At 66.8% G+C, this 23,738-nt stretch overlaps 6 protein-coding genes across 38 annotated transcripts in view; 3 read left to right on the top strand and 3 right to left on the bottom strand.

Annotated features, from left to right (window-relative positions):
- MAPK8IP3 (mitogen-activated protein kinase 8 interacting protein 3) overlaps positions 1-8,074 on the top strand; it is a 46,846-nt gene extending 38,772 nt beyond the window's left edge. For 16 of the 17 annotated variants that reach the window (XM_023246399.2, XM_023246397.2, XM_023246386.2 and 13 more), the window contains 19 exons: positions 185-315; positions 780-836; positions 919-1,089; positions 1,690-1,816; positions 1,960-2,055; positions 2,175-2,333; positions 2,918-3,083; positions 3,740-3,922; positions 4,017-4,206; positions 4,310-4,429; positions 4,507-4,587; positions 4,672-4,739; positions 4,825-4,973; positions 5,380-5,551; positions 5,632-5,745; positions 5,939-5,977; positions 6,152-6,331; positions 6,418-6,567; positions 6,640-8,074. In XM_023246399.2, coding sequence (XP_023102167.2) covers positions 185-315; positions 780-836; positions 919-1,089; positions 1,690-1,816; positions 1,960-2,055; positions 2,175-2,333; positions 2,918-3,083; positions 3,740-3,922; positions 4,017-4,206; positions 4,310-4,429; positions 4,507-4,587; positions 4,672-4,739; positions 4,825-4,973; positions 5,380-5,551; positions 5,632-5,745; positions 5,939-5,977; positions 6,152-6,331; positions 6,418-6,567; positions 6,640-6,761 — 2,475 coding nt within the window. In that variant the 3' untranslated portion in view covers positions 6,762-8,074. The remainder of the gene's footprint in view (positions 1-184; positions 316-779; positions 837-918; positions 1,090-1,689; positions 1,817-1,959; positions 2,056-2,174; positions 2,334-2,917; positions 3,084-3,739; positions 3,923-4,016; positions 4,207-4,309; positions 4,430-4,506; positions 4,588-4,671; positions 4,740-4,824; positions 4,974-5,379; positions 5,552-5,631; positions 5,746-5,938; positions 5,978-6,151; positions 6,332-6,417; positions 6,568-6,639) is intronic. The other variant, XM_023246395.2, reaches the window with a different exon arrangement.
- NME3 (NME/NM23 nucleoside diphosphate kinase 3) lies at positions 8,066-9,184 on the bottom strand. Its single transcript, XM_023246416.2, has 5 exons — positions 8,984-9,184; positions 8,767-8,897; positions 8,567-8,668; positions 8,376-8,488; positions 8,066-8,299 (listed from the first exon to the last, which is right to left on the bottom strand). The coding sequence occupies exons 1-5, from the start codon at positions 9,027-9,029 to the stop codon at positions 8,182-8,184; spliced, it is 510 nt and encodes a 169-aa protein (XP_023102184.2). The 5' UTR covers positions 9,030-9,184; the 3' UTR covers positions 8,066-8,181.
- A 42-nt stretch (positions 9,185-9,226) lies between these two features.
- On the bottom strand, positions 9,227-10,383 carry MRPS34 (mitochondrial ribosomal protein S34). Its single transcript, XM_011290727.4, has 3 exons — positions 10,063-10,383; positions 9,931-9,973; positions 9,227-9,841 (listed from the first exon to the last, which is right to left on the bottom strand). The coding sequence occupies exons 1-3, from the start codon at positions 10,381-10,383 to the stop codon at positions 9,543-9,545; spliced, it is 663 nt and encodes a 220-aa protein (XP_011289029.2). The 3' UTR covers positions 9,227-9,542.
- EME2 (essential meiotic structure-specific endonuclease subunit 2) lies at positions 10,352-18,873 on the top strand. 9 transcript variants are annotated; one of them, XM_045047881.1, is made up of 9 exons: positions 10,352-10,712; positions 10,921-11,057; positions 11,343-11,435; positions 12,097-12,188; positions 12,373-12,469; positions 12,639-12,817; positions 12,940-12,995; positions 13,127-13,129; positions 13,223-18,873. In XM_045047881.1, the coding sequence occupies exons 1-9, from the start codon at positions 10,352-10,354 to the stop codon at positions 13,270-13,272; spliced, it is 1,068 nt and encodes a 355-aa protein (XP_044903816.1). In that variant the 3' UTR covers positions 13,273-18,873. The 9 variants fall into 9 exon arrangements, 8 of the variants coding, with proteins under 8 accessions (XP_044903816.1, XP_044903811.1, XP_044903812.1 ...); XM_045047876.1 differs by having other exon boundaries at positions 12,940-13,129; positions 13,223-13,417; positions 16,787-18,873; XR_006591146.1 differs by having other exon boundaries at positions 12,940-13,129; positions 13,223-16,081; positions 16,787-18,873.
- On the bottom strand, positions 13,815-19,492 carry SPSB3 (splA/ryanodine receptor domain and SOCS box containing 3). 2 transcript variants are annotated; one of them, XM_023246406.2, is made up of 7 exons: positions 19,319-19,492; positions 18,133-18,270; positions 15,469-15,646; positions 15,188-15,375; positions 14,966-15,068; positions 14,756-14,881; positions 13,815-14,542 (listed from the first exon to the last, which is right to left on the bottom strand). In XM_023246406.2, the coding sequence occupies exons 1-7, from the start codon at positions 19,490-19,492 to the stop codon at positions 14,202-14,204; spliced, it is 1,248 nt and encodes a 415-aa protein (XP_023102174.2). In that variant the 3' UTR covers positions 13,815-14,201. The 2 variants fall into 2 exon arrangements, with proteins under 2 accessions (XP_023102174.2, XP_044903819.1); XM_045047884.1 differs by lacking the exons at positions 18,133-18,270; positions 19,319-19,492 and adding an exon at positions 15,820-16,032.
- Positions 19,493-19,655: 163 nt separating this feature from the next.
- Positions 19,656-23,473, top strand: NUBP2 (nucleotide binding protein 2). 8 transcript variants are annotated; one of them, XM_045047886.1, is made up of 8 exons: positions 19,741-19,791; positions 20,871-20,933; positions 21,206-21,324; positions 21,395-21,617; positions 22,264-22,358; positions 22,460-22,570; positions 22,694-22,763; positions 22,871-23,473. In XM_045047886.1, the coding sequence occupies exons 1-8, from the start codon at positions 19,776-19,778 to the stop codon at positions 23,014-23,016; spliced, it is 843 nt and encodes a 280-aa protein (XP_044903821.1). In that variant the 5' UTR covers positions 19,741-19,775; the 3' UTR covers positions 23,017-23,473. The 8 variants fall into 8 exon arrangements, with proteins under 8 accessions (XP_003999085.1, XP_044903822.1, XP_044903821.1 ...); XM_045047885.1 differs by having other exon boundaries at positions 22,204-22,358; XM_019821219.3 differs by having other exon boundaries at positions 19,761-19,791; positions 21,419-21,617; positions 22,204-22,358.
- Positions 23,474-23,738: the final 265 nt, after the last annotated feature.

Below are 23,738 nucleotides of genomic sequence, written 5' to 3'. Positions count from 1 at the left end.
GGGTGGGCAGGCCCCTGGCATCTCCTGCCCCCTGCCCACACCCTCCCCGCCACGTTTCCTGAGGCTCCGTGGGAACCCGCCCAGGGATTCGCCCACACCTGGGCCGGCCCGGCGAGGAAGCGCAGTGTGAGTCGGCCAGCAGGCCCCTCGCTGGCTGACCGGCAGCGCCCCCCTCCCCCCCCAGGACAAGATCCCCATGGCGCAGCGCCGCCGCTTCACGCGGGTGGAGATGGCGCGTGTGCTCATGGAGCGGAACCAGTACAAAGAAAGGCTGATGGAGCTTCAGGAGGCCGTGCGGTGGACCGAGATGATCAGGTGGGTCCCCCAGGCTGCCCTTGGGGTTCTGGAAGGCACCCCCATCTCCTTTTGTGATCTGTGACCCCCAGAGGAGGCCCTGACGGTGGAATTGAGTTTGGTCTGCACCCCAGCCCCGTGTCTCATAGGAGGACTGGAGGGGCCTCATGGGAGCTGTTTGGGGGCCCCGACCCGGCCAGGGGCTAGAGCTGGGCTGGGGCATGTTGGGCCTGGTGTGCCGGAACCCCTCGGGGGATTTGAACCGACCCACGCAGGGACCCCTCTTCCCCGAGGCTCCATTCCTGGCCACGGGGAGGGCCCCCCCCCCGCCCCACCCCCTGAGAAGGTCCTGGGCAAGCGAAGCCAGAGAAGTCCAGCAACAGCGGTGCAGGGTTTGACTGGGTAGGGCCCAGAGGGGGTGTGGTGTGTGGGCAAGTCCACTGGACGCTGGCCGAGCGGGGCTCCTTCCCGGCCCCTCCCCGCAGAGCGTCCCGAGAGCATCCGTCTGTCCAGGAGAAGAAGAAGTCCACCATCTGGCAGTTGTGAGTTGGGGCGCCGGGGTGGGGTGGGGGCAGGGACGGCTCCCCACTGGCCGCCCCTCACTTCCCATGCCTCCGCTGGCAGCTTCAGCCGCCTCTTCAGCTCCTCCTCCAGCCCCCCTCCGGCCAAGCGCTCCTATCCCTCGGTGAACATTCACTACAAATCACCCACCACGGCCGGCTTCAGCCAGCGCCGCAGCCATGCCATGTGCCAGATCTCGGCTGGCAGCCGGCCTCTGGAGTTCTTCCCCGATGAGTGAGTGTCTCCCACTGGCCTGCGTGGGGGCGGGGGCGAGGAGGACACGTGTGTCCCGGGGCCTCTCCCCTCTGGGCTCCGAGGCAGGAGCGTGAGGCCTGTGCTGGGGGCGGGGTCCCTGCTGGGAAGGAGGCTAACCTCTCTGTGCCCACACCCTGACGGGGCGCCCCAGGTGTCCCTCCCCTCAGTCCCCGCACAAAGTCTCTCAGCTGTGCTCCCCTGCCCTGGGGGACCCCCCCCCAACCCCGCCTGGCCTGTGCACCTGCGCCCCACAGGGACGCTTGGAGCTGATGGGAAGTTTACCAGCAAGGTTAGCTTTCTTCGGGGGAATAGGCGTCCTTCGGAATTTTATGTTTTCCTTAGTTTTGATACCAAGAATCTGGCTCCAGGGCAGAAGTGGGGAATTCTGTGTCTTGCATCAGAAGACTGATGTTGCCCTGTTAAGGGTTGGGGGCGGGGCGGGGGGGGAACCTCACTGCAGGGCCCTGCCAGCCAGCCCTCGGTGGCAGCAACGGCCGAACGGGCACCGGGGCACGGGGCGCACGCCCCACAGGGCAGACCCGCGCGGCTGAGGAGTAACCTGCCGCGTCTCCTGCCCAGTGACTGCACTTCGTCCGCCCGCCGGGAGCAGAAGCGCGAGCAGTACCGGCAGGTGCGCGAGCACGTGCGCAATGACGACGGGCGGCTGCAGGCCTGCGGCTGGAGCCTGCCGGCCAAGTACAAGCAGGTGCTGCAGGGGGCGCGGGGTGTGGGGTGGGGTGGGGAGGGTGCTGGGGCAGCCCTGCAGTGCCCCCGCGGCCCTTCCTGCCCGGGGCCGGCCCTCTGCCCCACGCCTCGCGCCCACGTGGCTGCTCCGCCTTGTGGTTGCAGCTGAGTCCCAATGGGGGCCAGGAGGACACGCGGATGAAGAACGTGCCTGTCCCCGTGTACTGCCGCCCTCTGGTGGAGAAGGACCCAACCATGAAGGTGAGCCGGCCCAGTCGGCCTGGCACATGGGGGTGGGCGGGAGCACCTGTCTCAGGCCCCGCCGCCCCCAGGGGCCAGCGGAGGGGACTGGACTCCTGACCACACGACCCTTCTCCCAGCTGTGGTGTGCTGCGGGCGTCAACCTGAGTGGGTGGAAACCGAGCGAGGACGACTCCTCCGCGAATGGAGTCAAGCCCCCGCCAGGCCGTGACCCTCTGACCTGCGACCGGGAAGTGGAAGGAGAGACCAAGAGCAATCACACGTCCCCCGAGAAGAAGGTCAGAGTGGAAGGCAGGGCCGGGGACACCTGCTTTGCTGCCGTGTGTGTACTCGGGCTGTGCCCGGCACTGGAGTCTTGTTGGGAGTGACAGAGACAGGATGACTAAGGCCAGGGCTGGAGACTGGGCTCATCTGAGGACCCACCCCCTGTCCAGGGCACGCGGGGCCTGTGCTTTGTCCTCGGCGGGTGGGGAAGTGTGGAGGCCCAGACGCTCTGCAGGCGGTAGGGCTGGAGGGGTCAGGCCACCGGGCGCATCTCTGTCCTTGCGAGCTGTGCACAGGAGGGCGGCAGGAAATGATTCACCCGCGGGTCCTTGTTCTGTGGCCTAGGCTGACTTGGGGGGCAGGGACTTAGACTCAGGAGCTCAGTTCTCCACGGGAGTGAGGCCACACATGCCGACGGTCTTGGTAGAAAGTCCAGTCCCGAGTTTTTGTCGCCCTGCTACAAGGGAGGACAGCCGTCTCCCCTAAGGCCACAGGCAAGGTTATCTCCTGATAGAGTCCAGGTGGCCCCACCGCCCCGTGCGGCTGCTGGTGTGGCCCGCACCCGGCACCAGCCCCCGTCTCCTGTGCCCCAAAACAGGCAAGAGAGCTCCCCGAGGTGGATGCCACCTCCAGCCGCGTGTGGATCCTCACCAGCACCCTGACCACCAGCAAGGTGGTCATCATCGATGCCAACCAGCCGGGCACCGTGGTGGACCAGTTCACCGTCTGCAATGCCCACGTCCTGTGCATCTCCAGCATTCCAGGTGAGGGCCAGCCCCGCGTGGACGCCCACAGCCACAGCGCTGGGGTCTGCGCCGCTCCGCACGTGGCTGCGACGTAGAGGCGGCCCCGGCCTTGCTTGGGACATGATGTGGACACTCGGGAGCCTGTGGGGGTGTCCCCATTAGTGTTGTGAACAACTGGCGAGACCCAAGGTGAGGCCCACTCACCCAACTGGAAGGAGATGCGTTGGGCCCCGGGACAGACGGAAATGTCATTTGGGTGCTGAACATGGACCTACTGGGGGGCCCAGCTCCCACTGCCCGGCTGCAGCAGGGAGAGCTGGGGCCCCCCCCCCCAGGCTTGGCTTTGCCGCATGCCAGCACCTGGGGGTGGCCAGGGCCCTGCCGGGGTCCATTTGCTGAGATGAATCCAAGCTCCTCAGACTTCTTAAGGTTCTGTCATGTGACCAGTCCTTTGTTCAGAGCCCGGAGTCTCACTACTCCACTCTCGCAGGCTTCCCAGGCCTCTAGGCGGTGGTGGCCTGCAGGCCCCCGTGCTGAGGCTGGGCTGGCCTGAGAGGAGAGCCTGGGGCCCACCTCCTCCCCCAGCACCCACACCGGGACAGGAGCCCTGGGTGTGTGGTCTTGTAGTAGGGGCTTCTTGGTGAGGAGTGACGGGGCGGTGACTCTCCCCCCAGCGGCCAGTGACAGCGACTACCCTCCGGGGGAGATCTTCCTGGACGGCGACGTAAACCCAGAAGACTCCAGTGCAGACGGTGTGCTGGCGGGTATCACCCTGGTGGGCTGTGCCACCCGCTGCAACGTGCCACGCAGCAACTGCTCCTCCCGAGGGGACACCCCGGTGCTGGACAAGGGCCAAGGTGAGTCTGGGCCTGAGCCCGGGCGGCTATCTTCTCTGAGCCCTGCGTTCCTCCCCACCGCCCAACCAGCCAGACTCACATTCTCCTCACGCAGGGGAGGTGGCTGCCGTCGCCAACGGGAAGGTCAACCCAGCTCAGTCCACGGAAGAGGCCACAGAAGCCACGGAGGTGCCAGACTCTGGGCCCAGCGAGGCGGAGGCAGCTGCGGTGCGGCCCGGGCCCCTCACGGAGCACGTCTTCACTGACCTGGCCCCCACCCCGGCCCCCAGCACCCAGCCTGGCAGGTGGGCGATCTCGGGTCGGGGCAGACAGAGGGGAGGGAGACTGGCAGAGGCGGGCGGGGACGGGCTTCCACAGGCCACCCTGGAGCCGCCATCCTTCCTGCAGCGAGAACGGGCAGGAGGCCGACACGGGGGGTGTGCAGCCAGAGCCGGAGCCCAGCGCAGACCCTGCGGGGGCCAGCACCAGCGCTGCCCCCACTATGTGGCTGGGAGCCCAGAACGGCTGGTAGGTGGGGCCCTGGGGCCGCGGTGGGGCAGGATCCCCGGGCAAGCACCCCTGCCCACCACGGCCTCCTCCCACAGGCTCTACGTGCACTCGGCTGTGGCCAACTGGAAGAAGTGTCTGCACTCCATCAAGCTGAAGGACTCCGTCCTGAGCCTGGTGTATGTGACCGCCAGCAGAGGCCAGGGCACGGGAGGGGCCCGGGGTGGCCTGGCCTCCACCCGCTCACCACCATTCCGTTCCAGGCACGTGAAAGGGCGAGTGCTGGTGGCCCTGGCAGACGGAACTCTGGCCATCTTCCACCGAGGCGAAGGTGAGGCCTGGGCCGAGCAGCCACCCCTGTGTGAGCGGAGCTGGGCCCCGGCCAGGTGTGAGCAGGTGTCTTGGGCTCTCTGCAGATGGCCAGTGGGACCTGAGCAACTACCACCTGATGGACCTGGGCCACCCACATCACTCCATCCGCTGCATGGCCGTCGTGTATGACCGCGTCTGGTGCGGCTACAAGAACAAGGTGCACGTCATCCAGCCCAAGACGATGCAGATCGAGGTGAGTGCTGGCGGCAGGAGGGTCTCCGTGCAGGGGCGGTCAGCTGAGGTCACTCCCCGCGTGCCTTCTAACAGGCACTGGGGGCTTCGTGGGGTCACGGGAGACGTGCTCGGGGAGACGACGTCACCGGCCAGGCTGCGAGTGCGTCTGTCCGGATCCCACCTGCTGCTGCACTCTGTGACAAGTCAGAGTGACACCCTAACCCTAACCCTAACCCCACATGCCTCCCCTCGGCCACCTGGCCGTGCGCGGAGGGGGCCGGTGGGTGGCGACAGCTCCTCCTCGGAGCCTGGACCTTGAGGAGCGAAGCAGGCAGTAGAGGGGAAGTTGCAGTGACCCGGTGGCTGTGGCGGGGTCAGAGTACGCCCCCCCCCGCCCCCGCTGACGCAAGCTGCCGTGACCACAGAAATCGTTTGACGCCCACCCACGGCGGGAGAGCCAGGTCCGGCAGCTGGCGTGGATCGGCGACGGGGTGTGGGTGTCCATCCGCCTGGACTCCACGCTGAGGCTCTACCACGCCCACACCCACCAGCACCTGCAGGACGTGGACATCGAACCCTATGTCAGCAAGATGCTGGGTGAGGGGCTGCGACGGCTCGGGGGGCGGGCAGGGAGGGCCCCTGGCCCCGCCATGCTGACTCCCCCCCCTTCCCCCCAGGCACAGGCAAGCTGGGCTTCTCCTTCGTGCGCATCACAGCCCTGCTCATCGCGGGCAACCGCCTCTGGGTGGGCACCGGCAACGGCGTCGTCATCTCCATCCCACTGACCGAGAGTGAGTCACCCCCCACCGACGGCTGCTGCCAAAGGGCGAGAGTCAGGGCCGGCGTTGCGGGGCGGGCTCTGCCGGGCCGTACTGGGGGGCTGGGGTGCCTCCCGGGCTGCGGCCTTGCCCCGCGCCCCCCCACCGCCCCTCCCGTGACTCCTCTCCTCTCTCTTCCATGTTCCGTCCCCCCCATCTCCCCCAGCCGTGGTCCTGCACCGAGGCCAGCTCCTGGGGCTCCGGGGTAAGTCAGAGCACCTGTCTCCCGCCCCTAGAGGGAAGCCCCGCCTGAGAGGCCCTGTGGGCCGAGGCCGGCCTGGCCCCTCGGCGAGGGTGCACTCCCACTCTCTGCCCCTCGCCCGCTAGAGATCTGGTCTCCTACTCAGGCTCGGGTCCTGGGGCCCTGCTCTCTCTCCAGCCAACAAGACCTCCCCCACCTCCGGAGAGGGGGCCCGTCCAGGGGGTGTCATCCACGTGTATGGTGACGACAGCAGTGACAAATCAGCCAGCAGCTTCATCCCCTACTGCTCCATGGCCCAGGCCCAGCTCTGCTTCCACGGGCACCGCGACGCCGTCAAGTTTTTCGTCTCCGTGCCAGGTGAGGAGGGGCCGGGCCCACCCCCGCTGCAGGGCCATGCGTGGCCTCCCTTCGGCTGCCCCGCTGAGGCCCCTGTGCCCCGACAGGGAACGTGTTGGCCACTCTCAACGGCAGCGTGCTCGACAGCCCGTCCGAGAGCCCCGGGCCGGCCGCCCCTGCCTCTGAAGCCGAGGGCCAGCAGCTGAAGAACGTGCTGGTGCTGAGTGGCGGGGAGGGCTACATCGACTTCCGCATCGGTGAGTGGGCGCTGCCCGGGTCAGCGTGTCCCCAGCAGGGCCGTCTCATCACCGCGGCTGCTGTCTCCCTAGGCGACGGAGAGGATGACGACACGGAGGAGAGCGCGGGGGACGTGAGCCAGGTGAAGCCTTTGCTGTCCAAGGCCGAGCGCAGCCACATCATCGTGTGGCAGGTGTCCTACAGCCCCGAGTGAGGCTTCGGCTTCCGGCGCCCCTCCTGCCCGACGCCAACGTGTACATACGACCCCGCCCGCCTGCCCACTGCCCGCCCTGCAGGCAGCCCGGCGCCAGCCCCTCTTCTAACCTCTCAACCTGCAGCTTTCACCTTACGGCCGGGCGTCCCCGACAGCGGGCGGCAACGTGGGTCAGGGAGGCAGGGAACCCGGGTGGCGCTCTCACCAGGGAGGGGAAGGACCTCTCCAGACAGACGTGCTTTCCCCGGCAGCTTGTGGCCGGCCCCCCATCCCAAGTTCCCACGTCCCAGGGGCCCTTTGGGGCCAGAGCGAGGCAGGATCCCGTGGTAGGTCAGGCTGGGAAGAGGCCCTACAGGCAGCTCCCAGCTCCCCCCCGGTGCCCCCCACTTCCCGTGCTCCTGGAACAGGAGGCAGGGATTTCCGCCCGCCAAGTCTTCCCAGCCGGAGCCCACTAGCCTTTGCCTGCTGCCTGAAGGGGGGGCCTGACCCTAGGGGGGCCGGCCCAGCCACCAGCCTTCCCTGGACGCTCCCCACCCCGCTCCCTGCCACCCCGGGAACTGGCATGAAAGCGCGTGACCAGCCTGCCTAAGGCAGCTGCCCTCTTTCTGCTCGCTCTGTCGGGCAGGAGACCCCCTGGCAGGAGCAGGCTCTGGAGTCCTACCCATCCCAGAAACCCCTAGGGTGGAATTTCTCAGGCTGCCAGGGCAAGCCCAGGCCTCAGGAAGAAGGGGGAGGCCCCTGGCCTCTCCTGGGGTCGGTCCTAAGATACAGGCTCAGCCTCAGGGTGACAGGGGAACTTGTCTGGGGACTGCCTCCCACAGTTTCCAAGGAGCCCAGCTCCCGAGACACACTCTAAGTGCCTAGGGCTGGCAGTGTGGCCGGCTCTGGGTGTGGATGGCCACTTGCTTTGAGGGGTGCCGCCCTGGACTGCTGCTCCCTGAACCTACTGGAGAGGGGCGCTGGTTGGGGCAGCCCCCGGCCCTGCTGCCCACCCACCTCCCACCAGAGAAGCACACATCTCCGGCAGCCTCCCCAGGAGCCCAGCCGGCCTGGCCACAGCCCCATGCAGCTGCAGGCTTCCCCCCACCACCCTGCCACCCTCCACTGTGATGTACGTTTAGTCCCTTGTCTGTTCCCACAGGCCGTGCAGTGACTCGGGGGCTAGCTGGGTGGGTGCGGCTGGGGGGGAGGGGCTGGGCGGACATTCTCCTCAGGCTTTGGCCCTGCAAGCAAACCCACGTATCTGCTCTGTATGTAATAAATGTCTTAACACGTAGCTCCGTGTCCCTGGGCCCAGACCAACGTGAGCATAAGCACTTCACTTTATTGTAAACAGAAGTGCCGGCCAGCCTCAGCGCTGGCCCGAGTGCGTTTCCAGGCGGGTCGCAAACCGGGCGGCCCCTGGGGCCCGCGGGCAGGGCTACTCGTACAGCCAGTGCCCGGCGCTGTCCTCCCAGCACAGCAGCTCGTCGCCGCGGAACCAGAGGGCGATCTCGCGGCGGGCGCTCTCCACCGAGTCGCTGCCGTGGATCACGTTCCTGCGGGAGAGCCGCGTGAGCGCCGGCGGCCACTGCGGCGTCGCGACGGGCTGGGCGCAAGCTCTGGCGGCCTTACTTGCCAACCTCGACGCAGAAGTCCCCGCGGATGGTGCCGGGCGCCGCGTCGGCCGGGTCCGTGGCCCCGATGAGGGCCCTCGAGGCGCGCACCACGTCCAGCCCCTGCCACACCTGTGAGCGGGTCGGCGGGGTGCTCGGCGCGAGGCCAGGGACGGACCGCCCGCCCTCCCGCCCGCGGCCGGCACTCACCATGGCCACCACCGGCCCCGAGCCCATGTAGTCCACCAGGCGGCCGTAGAAGGGGCGCTCGCGTAGTTCGGCGTAGTGCTCACGCAGCAGTTCCTCCGAGGCCTGCGGCGGGCCGGGGTGGGGTCGGGCCGCGCGCGCCGGGACCCCCGCCCGCTTCTCCCTGCGCCCTGCGCCCCGCCCCCGCCCCCGCCCTCCCTCACCTGCACCAGCTTCAGCGCCACCAGCTTGAAGCCTTTCCTCTCGAAGCGCCGCACGATCTCGCCCACGAGCCGCCGCTGCACGCCGTCGGGCTTCACGGCCAGGAAGGTGCGCTCGTGCACGCCGGCGCAGGCTGCGGGGACCCGCGGGGCGCGGCGCGTCAGGCCCGTCCGCCCCCCGCCTCTGCCCCGGCGGCCCGCCCCGGCCCGCGCCGCTCACCCGCCGGGAAGAGGTGGGCCAGCACCGTCAGCACCAGGCAGATCATGATGGCGGCGGCGGTGGTGGCAGCGGCTCGGACCGGGCGGGGCCTGCGCTTAAAGGGGCCGGGCCGCGGCCCGGAGGGCGGGCGCGGGCGCTGAGGCTCACGCCCACCCCAGGACCCCTGCGACACCCGCCGGGCGCTCCCCAAGCCCCAGACTTCTCCAACCCAGCCCCAAACTCAAAGAAACCACACCCCAAGGCTATGGCTTCTGCCTTTATTCGCGTGCAGTCTGCCCGAGTCCCGGCAGAGGCCGCACGCGACGGGGACGGGGAAAGAGCCTGGAAGGTACAGGCGCCAGCGCGAGGGCGGCACACGGCCAGCCCCGCCGCCCGCGGCTTCCCCCCAGCAGCCATCACAGAGCTGGGGGACAAAGGAAAGACACAGGGGCAACGGCCCGTCCTTTTCAGCACAAGTCGCGGGGGGCGGGTCGGATGCAAGCTCCCGGGGGTTCATTCTCGCTCTCACACCGGGGCCCAGCGCCCTACGCTTCCCCGACAGCCTGCCCGCTCTGGCGTTTTACACCGCGGCGGCCTTGGCCTTTTTCTTCTTCGCCTCCTGTTTCGCAGGGTAGTCCCAGGGATGCTCTCGCGTCCTCTCGAGATTCAGCATGGGCTCCTCGGTGCTGGTGTCCCCGCTCTTCCGTCGCTCCGCTAGAATCATGGCCCGGAGGAGCGGCGGGTAGGGCACACGGCACTGAGCGTCCTCGGGCGGTGCCGGCGTGACAGCCGTGAAGGCCGCCTCCTCGTGCTTGGGCACCAGCCGCCAGTCGTGGTGCATGACCTGCGCGATCTCCCGGGCCTCGCTCTCCGTGTGTCCTGGGAAAGAGGGCCGGCGCGCATCGCACACACGCTCGCGGGGCAGGCTGCGGCCGACGGCCACCCCACCCGGGGCCCCAACGCCTCACCTTTGAAGGTCAGGATGCCCCAAGCCTTGCCGTGCTCCAAGTTCTGCAAAGCAAGGGCAGAGGGAGGGGGTCGGCTCAGAGCGCGCGCGCGGCCCCGGAGGCGGTGGCGGGGGACGGGGCGCGCGCTCGCACCTGCGCCGTGTAGTCGGGCCGCACGCGCGTGAGGCGCCAGTAGCACGGCTCGTCGTGCTGCCACAGCCAGGACTTGCGCGTCACGAGGCGGCCCAGGCCGAAGAGCGGCAGGCGGCTGAGCAGCTGCAGCAGGCTGCTCTCGCGGCGCACGTCGGCCCAGGCGCGCGCGGGCAGCCGGCGGCCCGAGTGCGGCCGCGTCAGCGTCCCGTAGTCCAGCGCATAGCGCTGCGAGTCGCGCGGCCGCTCCCGTTGCTCCCGCAGGGCCCGCACGCGACGGGCCAGCTCGGCGATGAGCCGCGGCCGCAACTTCTTCCGCGCCATGGTCCGCGCCCCGCCGACCGGAAGCCGCTCCACCGCCGCCGCCGGAAGCGGCCGGTGTCCCGCGCAAAGGCGTCCGGGCTCGGCCGGAAGCCAATTGGAGGCCGGGCCGGCCATGTCTCGGACGGATGCGGGGAGGGCGGGGAGCTCGCGCCGGGGCGGGTGTCTGCGGCGTCCCCCGACATGGGAGGTCTCGGACTCGGACGCCGAGGGCCCCGCGGGCGCGGAGGAGGGTGCGAGGGTGCCCGGCCCGGCGGAGGAGCGCAGGGCGGCGGCCAAGGCGCTGCGGCCCGAGCAGGCCCTGCGGCGCGTGGCGGTGCGCGTGGACCCAGGTGCGGGCGGGCGCGGGGAGTGGCCGCGGGACCCAGAACCTCCCCCTGCGGGCGCCCCAGGGGCAGCCGCATCCCCAAGGCCGCCTCCCGTCCAGGAATTGGCGTGGGTTTCCTGGCGGGGACGCGTGTGGCCTGGGGGCGACCAGATGGTGGCCTCGCCCGCGGGGCAGGGAAGTAGTGACCGCTGTGTTCTTGCGGCCTTTCGCAGCCGTTCTGGAAGATGCTGGTGCTGGCATCCTGCTGGAAGCCCTGAGCACTCTGGGCTGTGAGTACCAAGTGGAAACCCAGCGCCTGGCCCGGAGCCTCAGGTGGACCAGAGCAAAGCCGGATTCTTGCCCCCGCACCGTGAGTGTCCTGGTTTGTAACAGAGTACGATTCTGGCCAGAGTGTTTTATGTGCGAGGCTTCACACACCCTGCACATTTTACAGATCGGTAAACTGGGAAGGAAGAACACTGAGTGGGTGGGGCCCAAGCTACTGTGCTGGTAAGTTGCAGGGCTCCTGTCCTTAGAACCCGACTGGCCTTGGACCTGGCAGGGGATGGGACCTGGGTTTTTTAGCAGAGTAGTTCTGGTGGAGCCTGGGATTGACTGTGGCCAGGAGCCTCAGAGCCACCTGGGTGCCCCACAGGTGCCATCTGAGGCGTGGGACGCAGGTGAACAGGATTTCCTGCTGCTCCTGGAGCCGGAGGAGTTTCTGCAGGGCGTCAACCAGCTGACCCAGGTGCTCTGGTGGGGGCGGTAGTCGTCCACAAATCTCCAGGGGCTGGGTTTCTTAGCGTGGGGGAGCTGTTCTGCGTGTCTCCCTTTCCTGCTTAAGGAGAGAGGGTCAGACAGGGCATGCATGCAGCAGTCTGGAGTTCTCATCAGCAACTGTGGAGCTGTTGTGGGCAAGATGGAGAAGCCAAGTGGGTTCTTGGCCTGGAAGTGGATGGGAGCCACAGCCATTTCCACAGGATGAGAGTCAGGATGAGGAAGGTTTCCCAGAGAAACTAGCGAGAAGTCAGAGGCGTTCAATCAGACTCTTTGCAGGTTTTGCTGTCTCTTGTTAGGTACTTATCAAACGTGTCATATGCCAGCCACAGGGCAGGCTAGGGTGCAGGGATAGAGCAGAAATGGGGGATGGGGACTCAGACTTGCTCTTTTCAGTACCTGGGACGTGCCCGGGGCTTTTATATGTTCTTTGCTTTTGCTAGAGGCGTAAAGCCAGTTTCCAACGGAGCTGGCTGGGTGACCAGAGAGAGACTGTGCTTGTTTTTCCCAGGACCCCTCAGTTATTCCCAAGCTCGCTTTTTTTTCTGTCTGCAAACTGGCTGTGGCCTGGTAGCCCGTGGGTCCTGCCTGCCACAGCCTCCAAAACGGGTGTGTTCATCCTTGGCTTGCAGACCTGTGGCCCACCCTGCTCGGTACCGTGGATCTCTCCTGAGGGCTCCGCCAGCCCCCACATAGCCGTCATTGGGCTGGATGCCTACCTGAGGTACCGGTCACCCTAATGCCTTCAATAGGCCCAGCTGGGATGGGAGGGTTCAGGGGAAAGGTGGTGGCTTTGGGGGTGGCTGTGACACAGCTGCCCCCCTTCCTTGGGCAGATCGGGGAAACAGAACTGGAGGGTGGGAATGGCAGGGTGGCGGGAGCCGGAGGGACAGGCAACCTCTGCTCAGGTCTCACCAGCCCGGCAACATCCACGAGACGAGGCAGCCGGAGACTGCAGCAGTGGCCCGTACGGCAGTGGCACTCAGCTGGCCCAGGGTGGAGGAGGTGAGGGCTGGTTGGGTGGGGTGAGGTGTTTGGCCTTGGTCCTGGAGCTTGGACTGCTCTCCAAGGCCCCGCAGCCCCGATTTTGGTCCCAGGCGGCATGTGGGGTTGGTCTCAGCTGGGTGTCCCCAAGGGTGACCTCCGCTGACGCACTCTGGGCTCACGTCCTCAGGCCCTGGTGCTCCTGCAGCTCTGGGCACACCTGGATGTGCTGCTGGTGGCCTCCTGGCAGGAGCTGAGTCAGCACGTGTGCGCGTTCACCAAGGCCTTTGCACAGCGCCCCCTCAAGTGCGTGACCACCACCCTGACTGGTGGCTGCAGCCGGGAGGGGGGACAAGAGTGCCTGGAGAGGTGGTACCTTTCTGATACCTTTGGGAGCGGGGAAGACTGAGGGCTTTGTTGAGCTTGGAGGGTGGGACGTTCAGAAGGTGAGAAGTTTCTAGAAGTTCCCCTGCATCCTTCTCTGTCTGCAGGCAGTACCGGGAGTCCCGTGCCTTTTCCTTCTGTGTGGCTGGACGCTGGGCAGGGGGTGAGCGAGTGGCAAGAGATGGCACAGGGCTTCGGGGGGTCTGGTGGCGGCAGATCAGGCAGTTCAACCGGGTCAGCCCAGCCGTGGCCGATGCTGTTGTCACCGCCTTCCCCTCCCCCCGCCTTCTGCAGCAGGTAGGTCCCCCTGCACTGCCCCCCCCCCCCCCCCCCCCACGTTTGGAGCCAGGTCTCCAGGACCTGCCCTGCTCATCCCCGTGCCTGTCCTAGGCCTACAGGACCTGCAACACAGAGCAGGAGCGCACGGCCCTCCTGGCTGACCTCCCCGTGAAGACGGGCGATGGTGCGCGGCCCCGCAGGGTGGGCCCTGACCTTGCCCGCCGCATCTGCCTCTTCTTGACCACGACCAGTCCTGAGCTCCTGCTGGACCTGGGCTCCTGACCACGTCCGCAGGACCAGAAGGGGGTACACCGCCTGCCCTGCCTAGCGGGTTAACTGGAAACTACCACAGGCCGAGGGAAGGGAACAGCGCTGCATGTGGGGGATGGGAGGGTGGAATGCTCAGTCAGGTCTGGCCCCCTGGCCCCGAGGGGGTGGTGCCGGGAGGAGCAGGAGATGACGCTCTTGCCAGGAGCTGCCACGCTGGCTGGAGAGGGTGGCGGTGAGGTTCCCCTGCCCTGGGTCCTGTCCACGGCGGCTACGGGCCTGGTGCCCCAGCGGAATGGTCAGGAAGGGGAAGAAGCGGTAAGAGGGGGTCTTGCGGGAGGAAACACAGCCAGGCTGTCTCCTGGAAAGCACCGTAACGCAGCTGGACCTGATAAGGAAAGAGCCCCAGGCCTCGTCCCACCACCACCGCGAGGCGTTGCCCAAACGCCGAGTTTATTAGGGTCATTTCAGCCTGGGACGGGAGAAACAGCAGCTGACGACATGCAAAAGGCAAGTTAAGAAAGAGCCCCGGCTGGCGGCAGCCGCGGTGCCGCCTCTGACGTGTGTCCTCCGCAGCCCACAACAGCCGCCCGGGCCCGCAGTCAGTCCCAAAGAGCCAGGACGGCTGCCCCCACACCCAGCGCAGGAAGCAGGTGCCCTTGGACGGTTCTGCTTTCAGGAGCGCAGGGCCTGTCCCAGCCTCGGGTGGCAGAGGGACGGACCTCAGCTCCGTCCTGTCTGCTGCCCTGGAGCGTGGCCCAAAAGGGAGGGACGGAGAACGCGCCACCTCGGCCCGGAAAAGCAGTTTTCGTTGGAAGACAAGTTAGGTCCGTCGGCAGCGCTTCCTCTGGCAGCGCCGGGTCTCAGGGCCGCCGGGATCGGCCATGGCCTTGGGCGAGGGCGCGGGGGGCTTGTGGCGGCCACAGCTCATGCTCAGGACCCAGCCCAGCTTGTGGCGCAGCACCTGCTTCAGGCCCGGCGGCAGGGGCAGACCCTCCAGCGTGTCCCCGGAGTCGGGCCGCAGCTGGCGCAGGCGGTAGCAGCACAGGAACTGCAGGGACGTGACGCTGGCGCACGAGCGGATCACCTTCATGCTGCTCTTGGCCGCGGTGGAGCACACCATCGGGTAGAACTTCTTGTTCTGCAGCTTGGTGGCCGCCACGCCTGCGGGAGCAGGGAGCATAGCCTGAGCTCTGGCCCCCTGTGGGGGCTGCGTGGCCCCCGACGGCATCCGAGGACACGGACATCCCTGACGACTCTCGCGCCGGGGATCCCGGCGCCTCAGGCTTCTGTGAGGACAGCCCCTTGGGGAGCCTGGGGTGCTTGGTCTGGGGCTCCAGCTGCCGGCCCCGGGGGCCCGGGCCCAGCCACCCTCACCTATGCACTTCCTGTTCTTGAAGAAGGTCAGCGTGCCGTGCCAGGTGTCCAGGTGCACACCAATGATGGAGCCCTGGCCGAATCTCGACGAGAAGCTCATCTTGTCGCCCTTGTGGTGGAGGAGCCCTGGGGGGCGGGGGGCGGTGCGGAGGGGTGAGCCATGCCGCCCCGGCCTCCCGCCCGCCCCACCGGCCGCAGTGCCCCGCGCACCCGTATAGGAGAGGCCCCAGCTGTCCTCGTCCCTGCCGAGCAGGCTGCAGAATGTGTGATGATACTTGTCCAGATCCACGTCTGATGTCCCAATGCCCACCATCTGGGGAGAGCAGGGCGGGCACAGGGGGTCAAGGGCCTGCCAAGGCCCGCCAGCTGGGGAGGTGGGGGGCGGGCCTGGGCCGTGGAGGCACTCCTGCCCCCCGCCCCCCAGCTGCTTACCATGTCGGTGCCATAGACGGGAGAGGTCATCTTGATCTCCCAGAAATGCTGGCCCTCCCCCAGCTCCTTGGTGCCCCGGATGGCCGCCGTGCCGCAGCTGTACTCCGTGTGGAAGTTGACCTTGCGGTTGTCACAGCTCAGCAGAGTGGCTGAAGACTTATTCAGGTCATCCCACACCCAGTCAAAATCTGCGAAGGGGGAGGCCAGAGGCCAGGGCTGGAGGGCAGGCTGGCCCCGGGCTCCTCCCCGCCCCCCCCCCCCAGGGGCCCCCAGGCACTCACGCTCATCTTCCTCGCCGCAGCGACAGTCCTTGCCCCGGTGTGCTGTGTGCAGGCTGTTGCAGAAGGTGGCCTCACTCGGACTGTCACAGTCACAGAAGGACTCCCCGGTCACGGGCACGGCACTGGGGATGGGTGGCGGCAGGGCTGAGGACTCGGGGTCCGAGTCAGAGTCACTGTGCTGGGAGGGAAAGACTGGTTGCTTGGGTGTGGGGCACCGCTGCCCACTGTCCCTAGGCCCGCGGGTCAGCCGCTCTAATGGCCCAGGAAGGGACCCGGGGATTTGGCCCCAGAGGGCTTCCCGGGTCTCCCACACACGCACTGCCCACCCTTGCCAGTGCCACCCACGGTGACCTTGGACAGCTCCGGCCTCCTGGCAGTGGCTTCAAGGGCTCCACCCTGTTTCCGCACAGCCAGGGGCACTGGACTTCCAGCTGATGTTGAGCCACCGGGGGCCGCCTGCCCACTCCATCGCTCCTCGTTCTCTATGCAGCTTCCAGGCTGAGGATACGCCGCAGCCCCACCCGAGGGCAGCCGGAAGCAAGAGAGCCCCAGGGCGAGGGCCATGCCAACCCCACGAAGGCCATGCCCTCGGGCAACAGCCGGACTCCAGCAGGTGCCCCTCGCCGCGGCAGTGCCCGTGCACCCTATCCACGTGGTGGGGCACCCTGGAGCCCCGTGGCCCCATGCCACTTCTACAGTAGGAAAACACTGAGTGGAGACTTGGTCTTCTGCCTGAGGGGCCCAGTCGTCAGGGCACGTGTTCCAAGTCTTGAAGGCCTAATGGTGACCCAGACCCAGATCCTTCTTGCAGGCCAGTTAGGGACGCTTTCTGTGCACAGGAGCTGTTCCTGTTCTAAAGACACAGGCCTTTCTGGACACCTGCCTTAGCTGTGGACTCCAGGCCAACCAGCAAGGGGCTGGAGTCCTGGTCCGGCCCCACCCTCCAACTCCCTTTCCTGGCCTCTGGGCCCTCCTCTCGCTCCCTGAAATGCCCTCCGCGCAGCAGGCCGGCAGCCCCTGCTCAGACCCGGGCTGGGCCTGCCACACCTCAGCAAGCCACTGCTCTGAGCGAAGGCCCACAGCCTCCATCGGAGCCCACCAGGCAGCCTCCCAACTCCCCACAGGCCTGTCCACTTTCTCCCACAGGGTGAGGGTGGTCCGCCTTTAGACCGCAGGTTCCGTGTGTCACTTCAGAGAGGCTCTTCCGGCCCCTCCAGCCCCTGCTGTGCTCCCCGTCCCGCAGATCTCTCTCCTCCCTTCTCCCACCGGAGTGGAAGCCCCTCGAGAGAACCCGGTCCTTGTCTCTTTTCTGTTACAGTTGGGGCCACGGGGCTGTCACCCAGAAGCCGTGTGGCAGAGACCAAGCGAAGAGAATGGGAAGTTTCAGTCACAGACCGATGCCAAAGGGATACAGGAAGGAGACCCCAAGCACCCCACTACCATGGAATGCTGATCCCCAAAAGCCAAGGCAGACTGGCTCTACTGGCCAGGGGCGGACCCTAGCCCCCTTCCCACTCGGTCAGCAGCCAGGGTCACAGAACGAGGAAGGGAGAGGCATGTTCGTCCTTCAGAGGTTCTCAGGGTGACCGGCCCACCCACACAATCCAGTACTCCAGGTCCAGCAGGTGACAGATGAGCAGCAAATGCGTGTCAGATGCTGTGACCCGGCTCCTGAACACCTCCCGCATCTCCCAGTGATGAGCTGGTAAAGGCAGGGACTGGCAGAACAGACTGCTCTGGGTCACGTGGTCCAGGGGAGCCAGAGGCAGGACAGGAATGCAGGCCTCTGGCCTCTTGCTGGCTGGGGCAGGGAGGCCCTAGGAAGGGGCTGCCGCCCCAACTCAGAACTGCAGCCTCCAGGTCTGGAGGTTCCATGGGGCTCGGCCACACTCACTCTAGAAGAGATGCAACCCCTTCCTCCCAGAACACCTGGCTGCGCAGGGGCAAAAGGCTGGGTGGCTGTGACATGGCAGACGTGAGTCACCCAAGGATCATCCCTGCAGGCAGCCAGAGGGGACTCGGGGCAGAACCAAACCCCTGCCTGGGTCGAGGAGACTCAGGAAGCCCTCCACGGTGCCCACCCAGCCAACAGGCACAATGGCCAAGCAGCCCTGCCGCCCCATCCTGGCCCGGCTGCGGCTGGCATGGTGAGACTTGGGTGCGTCAGGCACTCTGCACCCCAGTCAAGCCACTCTGGACAGCTCCTGGCTCCTGGCCTTCCCGGAGCTCTGGAGTTGCCAACGGAGGAAAGGTGCTGCAACTTTGGCTTCCAAGAATTGGAAGTCTTCCTACACACACGTGTGCATACGCATAAACGTCAAATGCACATCTGTCCAGGCAAGAGCACGCGCGTTCGGTTAACGATAGCTACCTTTGGAAAACGGTCAGGTGAGTGGAACAGAGAAGCTTTTGTTGAATAAACTGACAGAAAATGGAAAGCACAGAGAAGGATACAGCATCTGCCCTGGGTCCTGTCACCCCGGGACCGGTGGGTCCTCAACCGAGATAAACTGCCTGGGTGAGCATAGAGCACCCCAGAGGCAGGAGGGCCCGTCCTCTGCCCTCGGGCGCATCTTCATCTTTCAGTCTGGGCTCAGGCAGTGCCCGTCCTGGGCGTCTAAACCCTTCGGTCCAGCCATGTCCACCTCCCCCGCTAGGACCTACCTGCCCATCTGAGTCGTAGCCCCAGTTAGCGCTCCCCGCCAGAGCCACGGCCCGGGCATCCGCATCTCGGCGGGCTGCACTCAGGACGAAATGCCAAGCTGTGCTGCTGCGAGGACGCCTGGCCATGGTGGACAGGATCTGGAAGAAAACCCAGGTTCTGAGCCAAGAAGATCTGTGGCACCAACTCCCACACTCCGTCCTCAGCCGGCGGTGCCAGGCCCATCTCAAGGTGGCTGCTCTTAGGAGCCACGTGTGTGCCCAGCCAGGGCTCTGGAACTCTTCCTGACCTCACACCTCCCTCCAGCGTGCAAGCACCTTGATAAAAGCCAGACAGAGAGCATAGAACACCATCCAGACACCCATGACTCCCATGTGTGGATTTCAGCCCCTCTCTGAGCTCAGTCTACTGAGCCCAGCTGTCCTGCCTGCGTGTCCCTCAGGCATCTCAAACCTTGTCTGGCTCCTCCTCTGTTGCCCAGTTTGACAAATGGCATCTCCAACCGCCCAGTTCCTCATGCCAGACCCACCGCAGTCATCCTGAACACCCCTTTCCTTCCTTGGGCGGTAGCCTAACAGCGTCACAGCACCTCCAAGGCGTGGCCTGAACACCTCTCCATCCCTGCGGTCCCCGACTTCCCAAGCACAGCTCACCTTCCTTCTGGCTCCTCCCACTTCACTCATTACAACCAAGGTTGTGTTCGGAAACACAAATCTTAAAAATTAAACAACCCTTAAAAAGCCCTGAAACCCCTCCAGCCTTGCATCATTAACAGAGAATGCAAATTTCTGCAACACCTTCAAGTTCGCCTGTGCTTCCCCAAGCCGCAAGGGCCCCGTTGCAGTTGCTAGCCCTGCCCTGCCCTTTGCCCGGAATGCCCTCCCCTCCCGTGCTGGGCTCGCAGGTTCCTTGCCGGCTTCTGTAACCGTAACGGCGGTCCCCTGCACCAAGAGCTTCCGGAGCCCAGGCGCCCCCGCCCGCTCGGCGCAGGTGGCGGCCCCGCCGCAGCGCACAGCAGGCGACGCGCTCCCGACCCGGTCCCCGCGGGTGTCCGCTGCCGCGCGGTGGCGGGAATTACGACGGGGACGCTTGGCACCGCCACCCGCACGAACAAAGGCGCACCGGGGCCTCCCGCCGCCAGCGGAACCGCCAGGCCAGCGGGCGCGGGTGCCGCCGGCCGCCGCTCACCTGTCGCCGCCGCCGCGTTCCGCCGGGCGGCCGTGACCTACTTTCAGCTCCGGAACGAGACGTAAACAATCCCCGCCCCGCAGCCCGCCCCCCGCGCCGCATTGGCCCTGCGGCCGCGGCCGGGTGTTGGCGGGCGCTGGCGGCCCGGAGCAGGGGGCGGGCCGCGCGGCACATGTTTCCTGCCGACAGGATGCTGGGCCTGTCAATCCTGACTCGACATCCCTATTGGTCACATCTCAAGCCGTCGGGGAGAGGGCCCGTGCGCCCGTTCGGCATAGGGCGAGAAAGGGCCCAACACGGAAGTGAGTCCATCTCCGGTTCGTCGGACGCACCGCAACGTGCGTGCACCGCAACGTGGGACGTGATTGGCTGAGTGCCGCGCGAGTGGCCCTATCAGGACGGCCAGGGGGCGGGCGCTGCGTGCTGGAAGCGGAAAGCGGCCGCGGGGCGCGGCGGGATGGAGGCGGCGGCGGGTGAGCGCCGGGGTCCTCGGGAGTGGGAGGGTCCGGCGCGCAGCTGCGGGGCGCGGCCCTGGGTTTTCAGCCGCGGGCAGGCAGGTGACGGGCGCGGGGTCGCCGTACTGCACCCCATGCGTCCGATTCGGGGGCCTGCTGGTGCCGGAAGGTCGGAGGCTCAGGTTGTAACCGACGTACTGGAGAGTTCTGGGTTAAGCGGGGGTCGTAACGCGAACACGGACGTTTCTTCTGGTTCTGCGCGAAGTACTAGGGTAACTTTCTAAAGGTCCCTGCTGAGGAAGAGAAGTGGGGCGGGGCGGGGGGTGCAGAGGAGACTTTCCGTAGCGGCGCTTTGCCGCGCGCGGCTCGAAGTCGTGCTCGGTCCGGTCCGAGTCCTCGGGGCAGACCTGGGGCAGGCACTGTGTGCTTTTGTGACAGAGACCCACCAGAAGCCGGGCCAGTTGTCCCTCTCGGTTTTTCTTGTGGAGGCTTTGCAGGTGGGGGCCTTTGAACCTACCCATGGAGCGTTGAGCAGGGGGGTGGTATCAGCACCGTTGTTTGTGGAGCCCGCCTGAGGACCCGGGCTCGCAGCGACGGTGGTGGGGAAAGTCGCTTGTCGGACACGGGGCAGGAGTCTGGATGGTGAGGGCCAGAGGGCGCTGAGGTAACAAGAGAGTGTCGCACAGGGGTTGCGTGGATGCAGATGGCAGCCCCTGGGGGTGGCAGGGGTGGGAATGGTGAATATTCAGTGACATTTCAGGCTCCCTGAAAGGAGAGGGAGGCTGAGGCAGAGTGGCCAACGGCCAGCGGGGATCCACGGTTGTTGGACCCGGGCCCTCATGGGGAACAGCCAAGGATGCAGGTGCAAACTGTGGCCACCCTAATGCACGTGGGGTTTAAGGACCAGTCTGAGTCAGAGAGGCGGTTCTGGTCCCCGGAGCCAGAAGCGTCCTTCCCGAGAAGAGGACGCTGGGCACCCACAGGTCCGTCCTAGGAGCGGGGGCGGGGGCCGCCCCAGCACAGACGCACCTGCCATCGGTCACGATGAGCCGATCCCCCATCGTCTTCCGTGTTTGCCTGTTTCCCCCTGGAGTCAGCTGGGAGCCAGCAGCCCCTCGGCTCATCGACCACGTGCGGGCCGCGTGTGAGCGAGCTCACAGGTGTGCAGTGTAAGGGGCGGCTCGAGGCCGGTCAGTCCCGCCCCAGCAGCCTGGCTGCAGGCAGGGGCTGTGGTGGCAGCATTCAGAAAACCCGAGGGTCAAATCTGGGGCTGGGCGACTGGAAGACCTTCCGCCTGGGGTGTTTGCTGATGTCAGGGTGAGGGGGCCGGTCTCAGAATCTGGGGCGTGGGAGGTGCTTGGCGACCCCTCGGTGAGTGAGCCTTGAAGAGCGCCTGGCACTGAGGTCCTCTGCCCTCCTCCCTTCCGGCTAGAGGCTGGAAACCTGGCAGGCGTCCAGCACATCATCCTCGTGCTCTCAGGAAAGGGGGGGGTCGGGAAAAGCACCATCTCCACGGAGCTGGCCTTGGCCCTGCGCCATGCAGGCAAGAAGGTGAGCACCCCCCACCCCGGCCACTGCGCGGGCGTCCCTTCTGCCCCTGCCTCGGGAGCCCCCTGCGCAGTGTGGACGTCCTGCTTCCTTGCAGGTGGGGATCCTCGACGTGGACCTGTGCGGTCCCAGCATCCCCCGCATGCTTCGGGCACAGGGCAGGGCCGTGCACCAGTGTGACGGCGGCTGGGTGCCCGTCTATGTGGACCAGGAGCAGAGCATCTGCCTCATGTCCGTGGGCTTTCTGCTGGAGAACCCCGACGAGGCCGTGGTGTGGAGGGGGCCCAAGAAGAATGGTAATGGCCGGTGGTAATGGCGGGCGGAGGGGGGCGGCCAGCCTTCCTACTCGCCTCAGCTGTTCCCATTAGAAAGCGCAGGAACCGCGGGCCCTCCCCACGTTGTCGGGTAAAGCAGAGACTGCCACGGCAGGCTCCCTGTTTCCACGACGGTCCTGCTGCCCACCTGAGCCATCAGGCCGGTGCGGGGGATGAGGGCAGGAGGCCCCGGCGAGGCTGGGCTCTGGGGTTTCTGCCCCAGCAGGCTGAGCGCGGGGGCTGCTTCGGGGCGTGCCTGTGCGGGCCGTCGCTGCAGGCCGCCTCACCTCCAGCTGCCAAGGCTTGAGGTGCACCCGGGTCCGGGCACCGACACCCCCAGGAGGGTCCCGGGTCCCGGCTAAGGCCTGAGCAGGAGTGTTGGGGGCCCGGGAAGGAGCCTCCCTGCCGTCTCCCAGAGGAGACGGCACTTCCGTCTCCCAGAGGAACGACTTGCTGTGCTGCCCTCGGGCGGCCCCTCTGCTGGAGGCTGGCTGCTGGCGAGGGACTTGGAGAGGCCCCCGTGAGACCCTGGCCTCACCTGCCCCCGGGCCTCCCCGGGTCGCTACAGCGCTGATAAAGCAGTTCGTGTCGGACGTGGCCTGGGGGCAGCTGGACTACCTGGTTGTAGACACGCCACCGGGGACGTCTGATGAGCACATGGCCACCGTGGACGCCCTGCGTCCCTACGGTCCCCTGGGGGCCCTCGTGGTCACCACACCCCAGGTACCCCGTGAGCTCCTTCGGTCTCCTGGAGGTCTGGGACCCTACACCCAGGGCTAGGCAGAGTGACCCGCTGGCCACGGTCCTCTCTTCCTTGGTCTCAGGCGGTGTCCGTGGGGGACGTGAGGCGGGAGCTGACCTTCTGTAGGAAAACGGGGCTGCGGGTGCTCGGGGTGGTGGAGAACATGAGCGGTTTCATCTGCCCACACTGCGCGGTGAGTCGTGGGGACTTGGCGGGGGTCAGCAGCCCTTGAGGGGGTTGGGCCGGCTGGGACAGCCCGGGACCTGCCCCTCGGCGTGGGGGAGCCGACGGAGGGAGCAGCACGTGTCTGTTGTAGGAGTGCACCAGCATCTTCTCCCGGGGAGGCGGGGAGGAGCTGGCCAGTCACGCCGGAGTCCCCTTCCTGGGTGAGTGCGTTGCGGCCCCCGTTGGCCCTTGGGCTGGCTCTGGGAGCCCCTCTGCGGGGCCCTCCCCGCCGCCCTCACGGCCCCTCCCCTGCCGTCTCCCTTCACAGGCTCTGTGCCCCTGGACCCAGAGCTCACTAAGAGCCTAGAGGAGGGTCGAGACTTCATCCGGGAATTTCCTGAGAGCCCAGCCTTCCCTGCGCTCCTGTCTATAGCCCAGAAAGTTCTGACCGAGGCGCCTGCTCGCGTCCCCTGATCGAACCCTCCCCCCCCCCCGGCCCAGCCCCCCCCCCCCCACGGGCCTCCTGGCTGAGTATATGCAGACCCAAGCAGAAGGGTGTGGGGCCAGCATTCCCTCCCTCAGCCCTGCCCCTGGAGCCAGTCCGGTGCTCCCGTAGCATCTGGACAGCAGAGCGGCTGACAGTGAGTGGTTCCCCCAGGTTGGCCCGTGGCAGGGCCCAGGGGGACGTGTGGGGTCCCGGTGGCCTGAGCTCTCCCTGGCTGGCACGTTCCCACTTGGTCTCACGGTGCTCAAACGGCAGCCGTCTCCCCCTGGGCCCCAAAGCCCACGTGCCTGGAAAATCGTTGGGGCCTCTGCTGTCCTCGGGACTCCTGTGACAGAAGGGGGGTGGTGACAGAAGAGAGTGTCGTGAGGTGTTAAGCTTGTCACTTCAAAGGAACCCACAATTAAATGTTCTCCCCTCCACCCCTCACCGCGGTGACAGGTCTGATGCTTCCAGACTCTCCTGTCCCGGTCCCGGCTCTGTGTTTGCATGTTGCGCACTTCTCAGCAGGCACCCCGGCCCGAGCCCCGTGGATACATTTGGGTCAAGTGTGGTGGCAGCACGTGGAGGGCTTGGTGATGGCGGAGAGGCATGTGCGCTGGGGGAGGCTTAGCCGCTCCCGCCTCCTCCCGCCCCAGGGCCCAGGGCAGAGCTGAGAGCAGGAGAGAGGAGCAAGGTGGAGGGCAACCTCCGG

The sequence above is a fragment of the Felis catus genome, chromosome E3 (assembly GCF_018350175.1).
Source record: "Felis catus isolate Fca126 chromosome E3, F.catus_Fca126_mat1.0, whole genome shotgun sequence".
In the NCBI taxonomy this organism is placed as follows: domain Eukaryota; kingdom Metazoa; phylum Chordata; class Mammalia; order Carnivora; family Felidae; genus Felis; species Felis catus.
The sequence above is the reverse complement of the archived record's forward strand: the minus strand, read 5'-3'. Positions and strand labels throughout refer to the sequence as shown.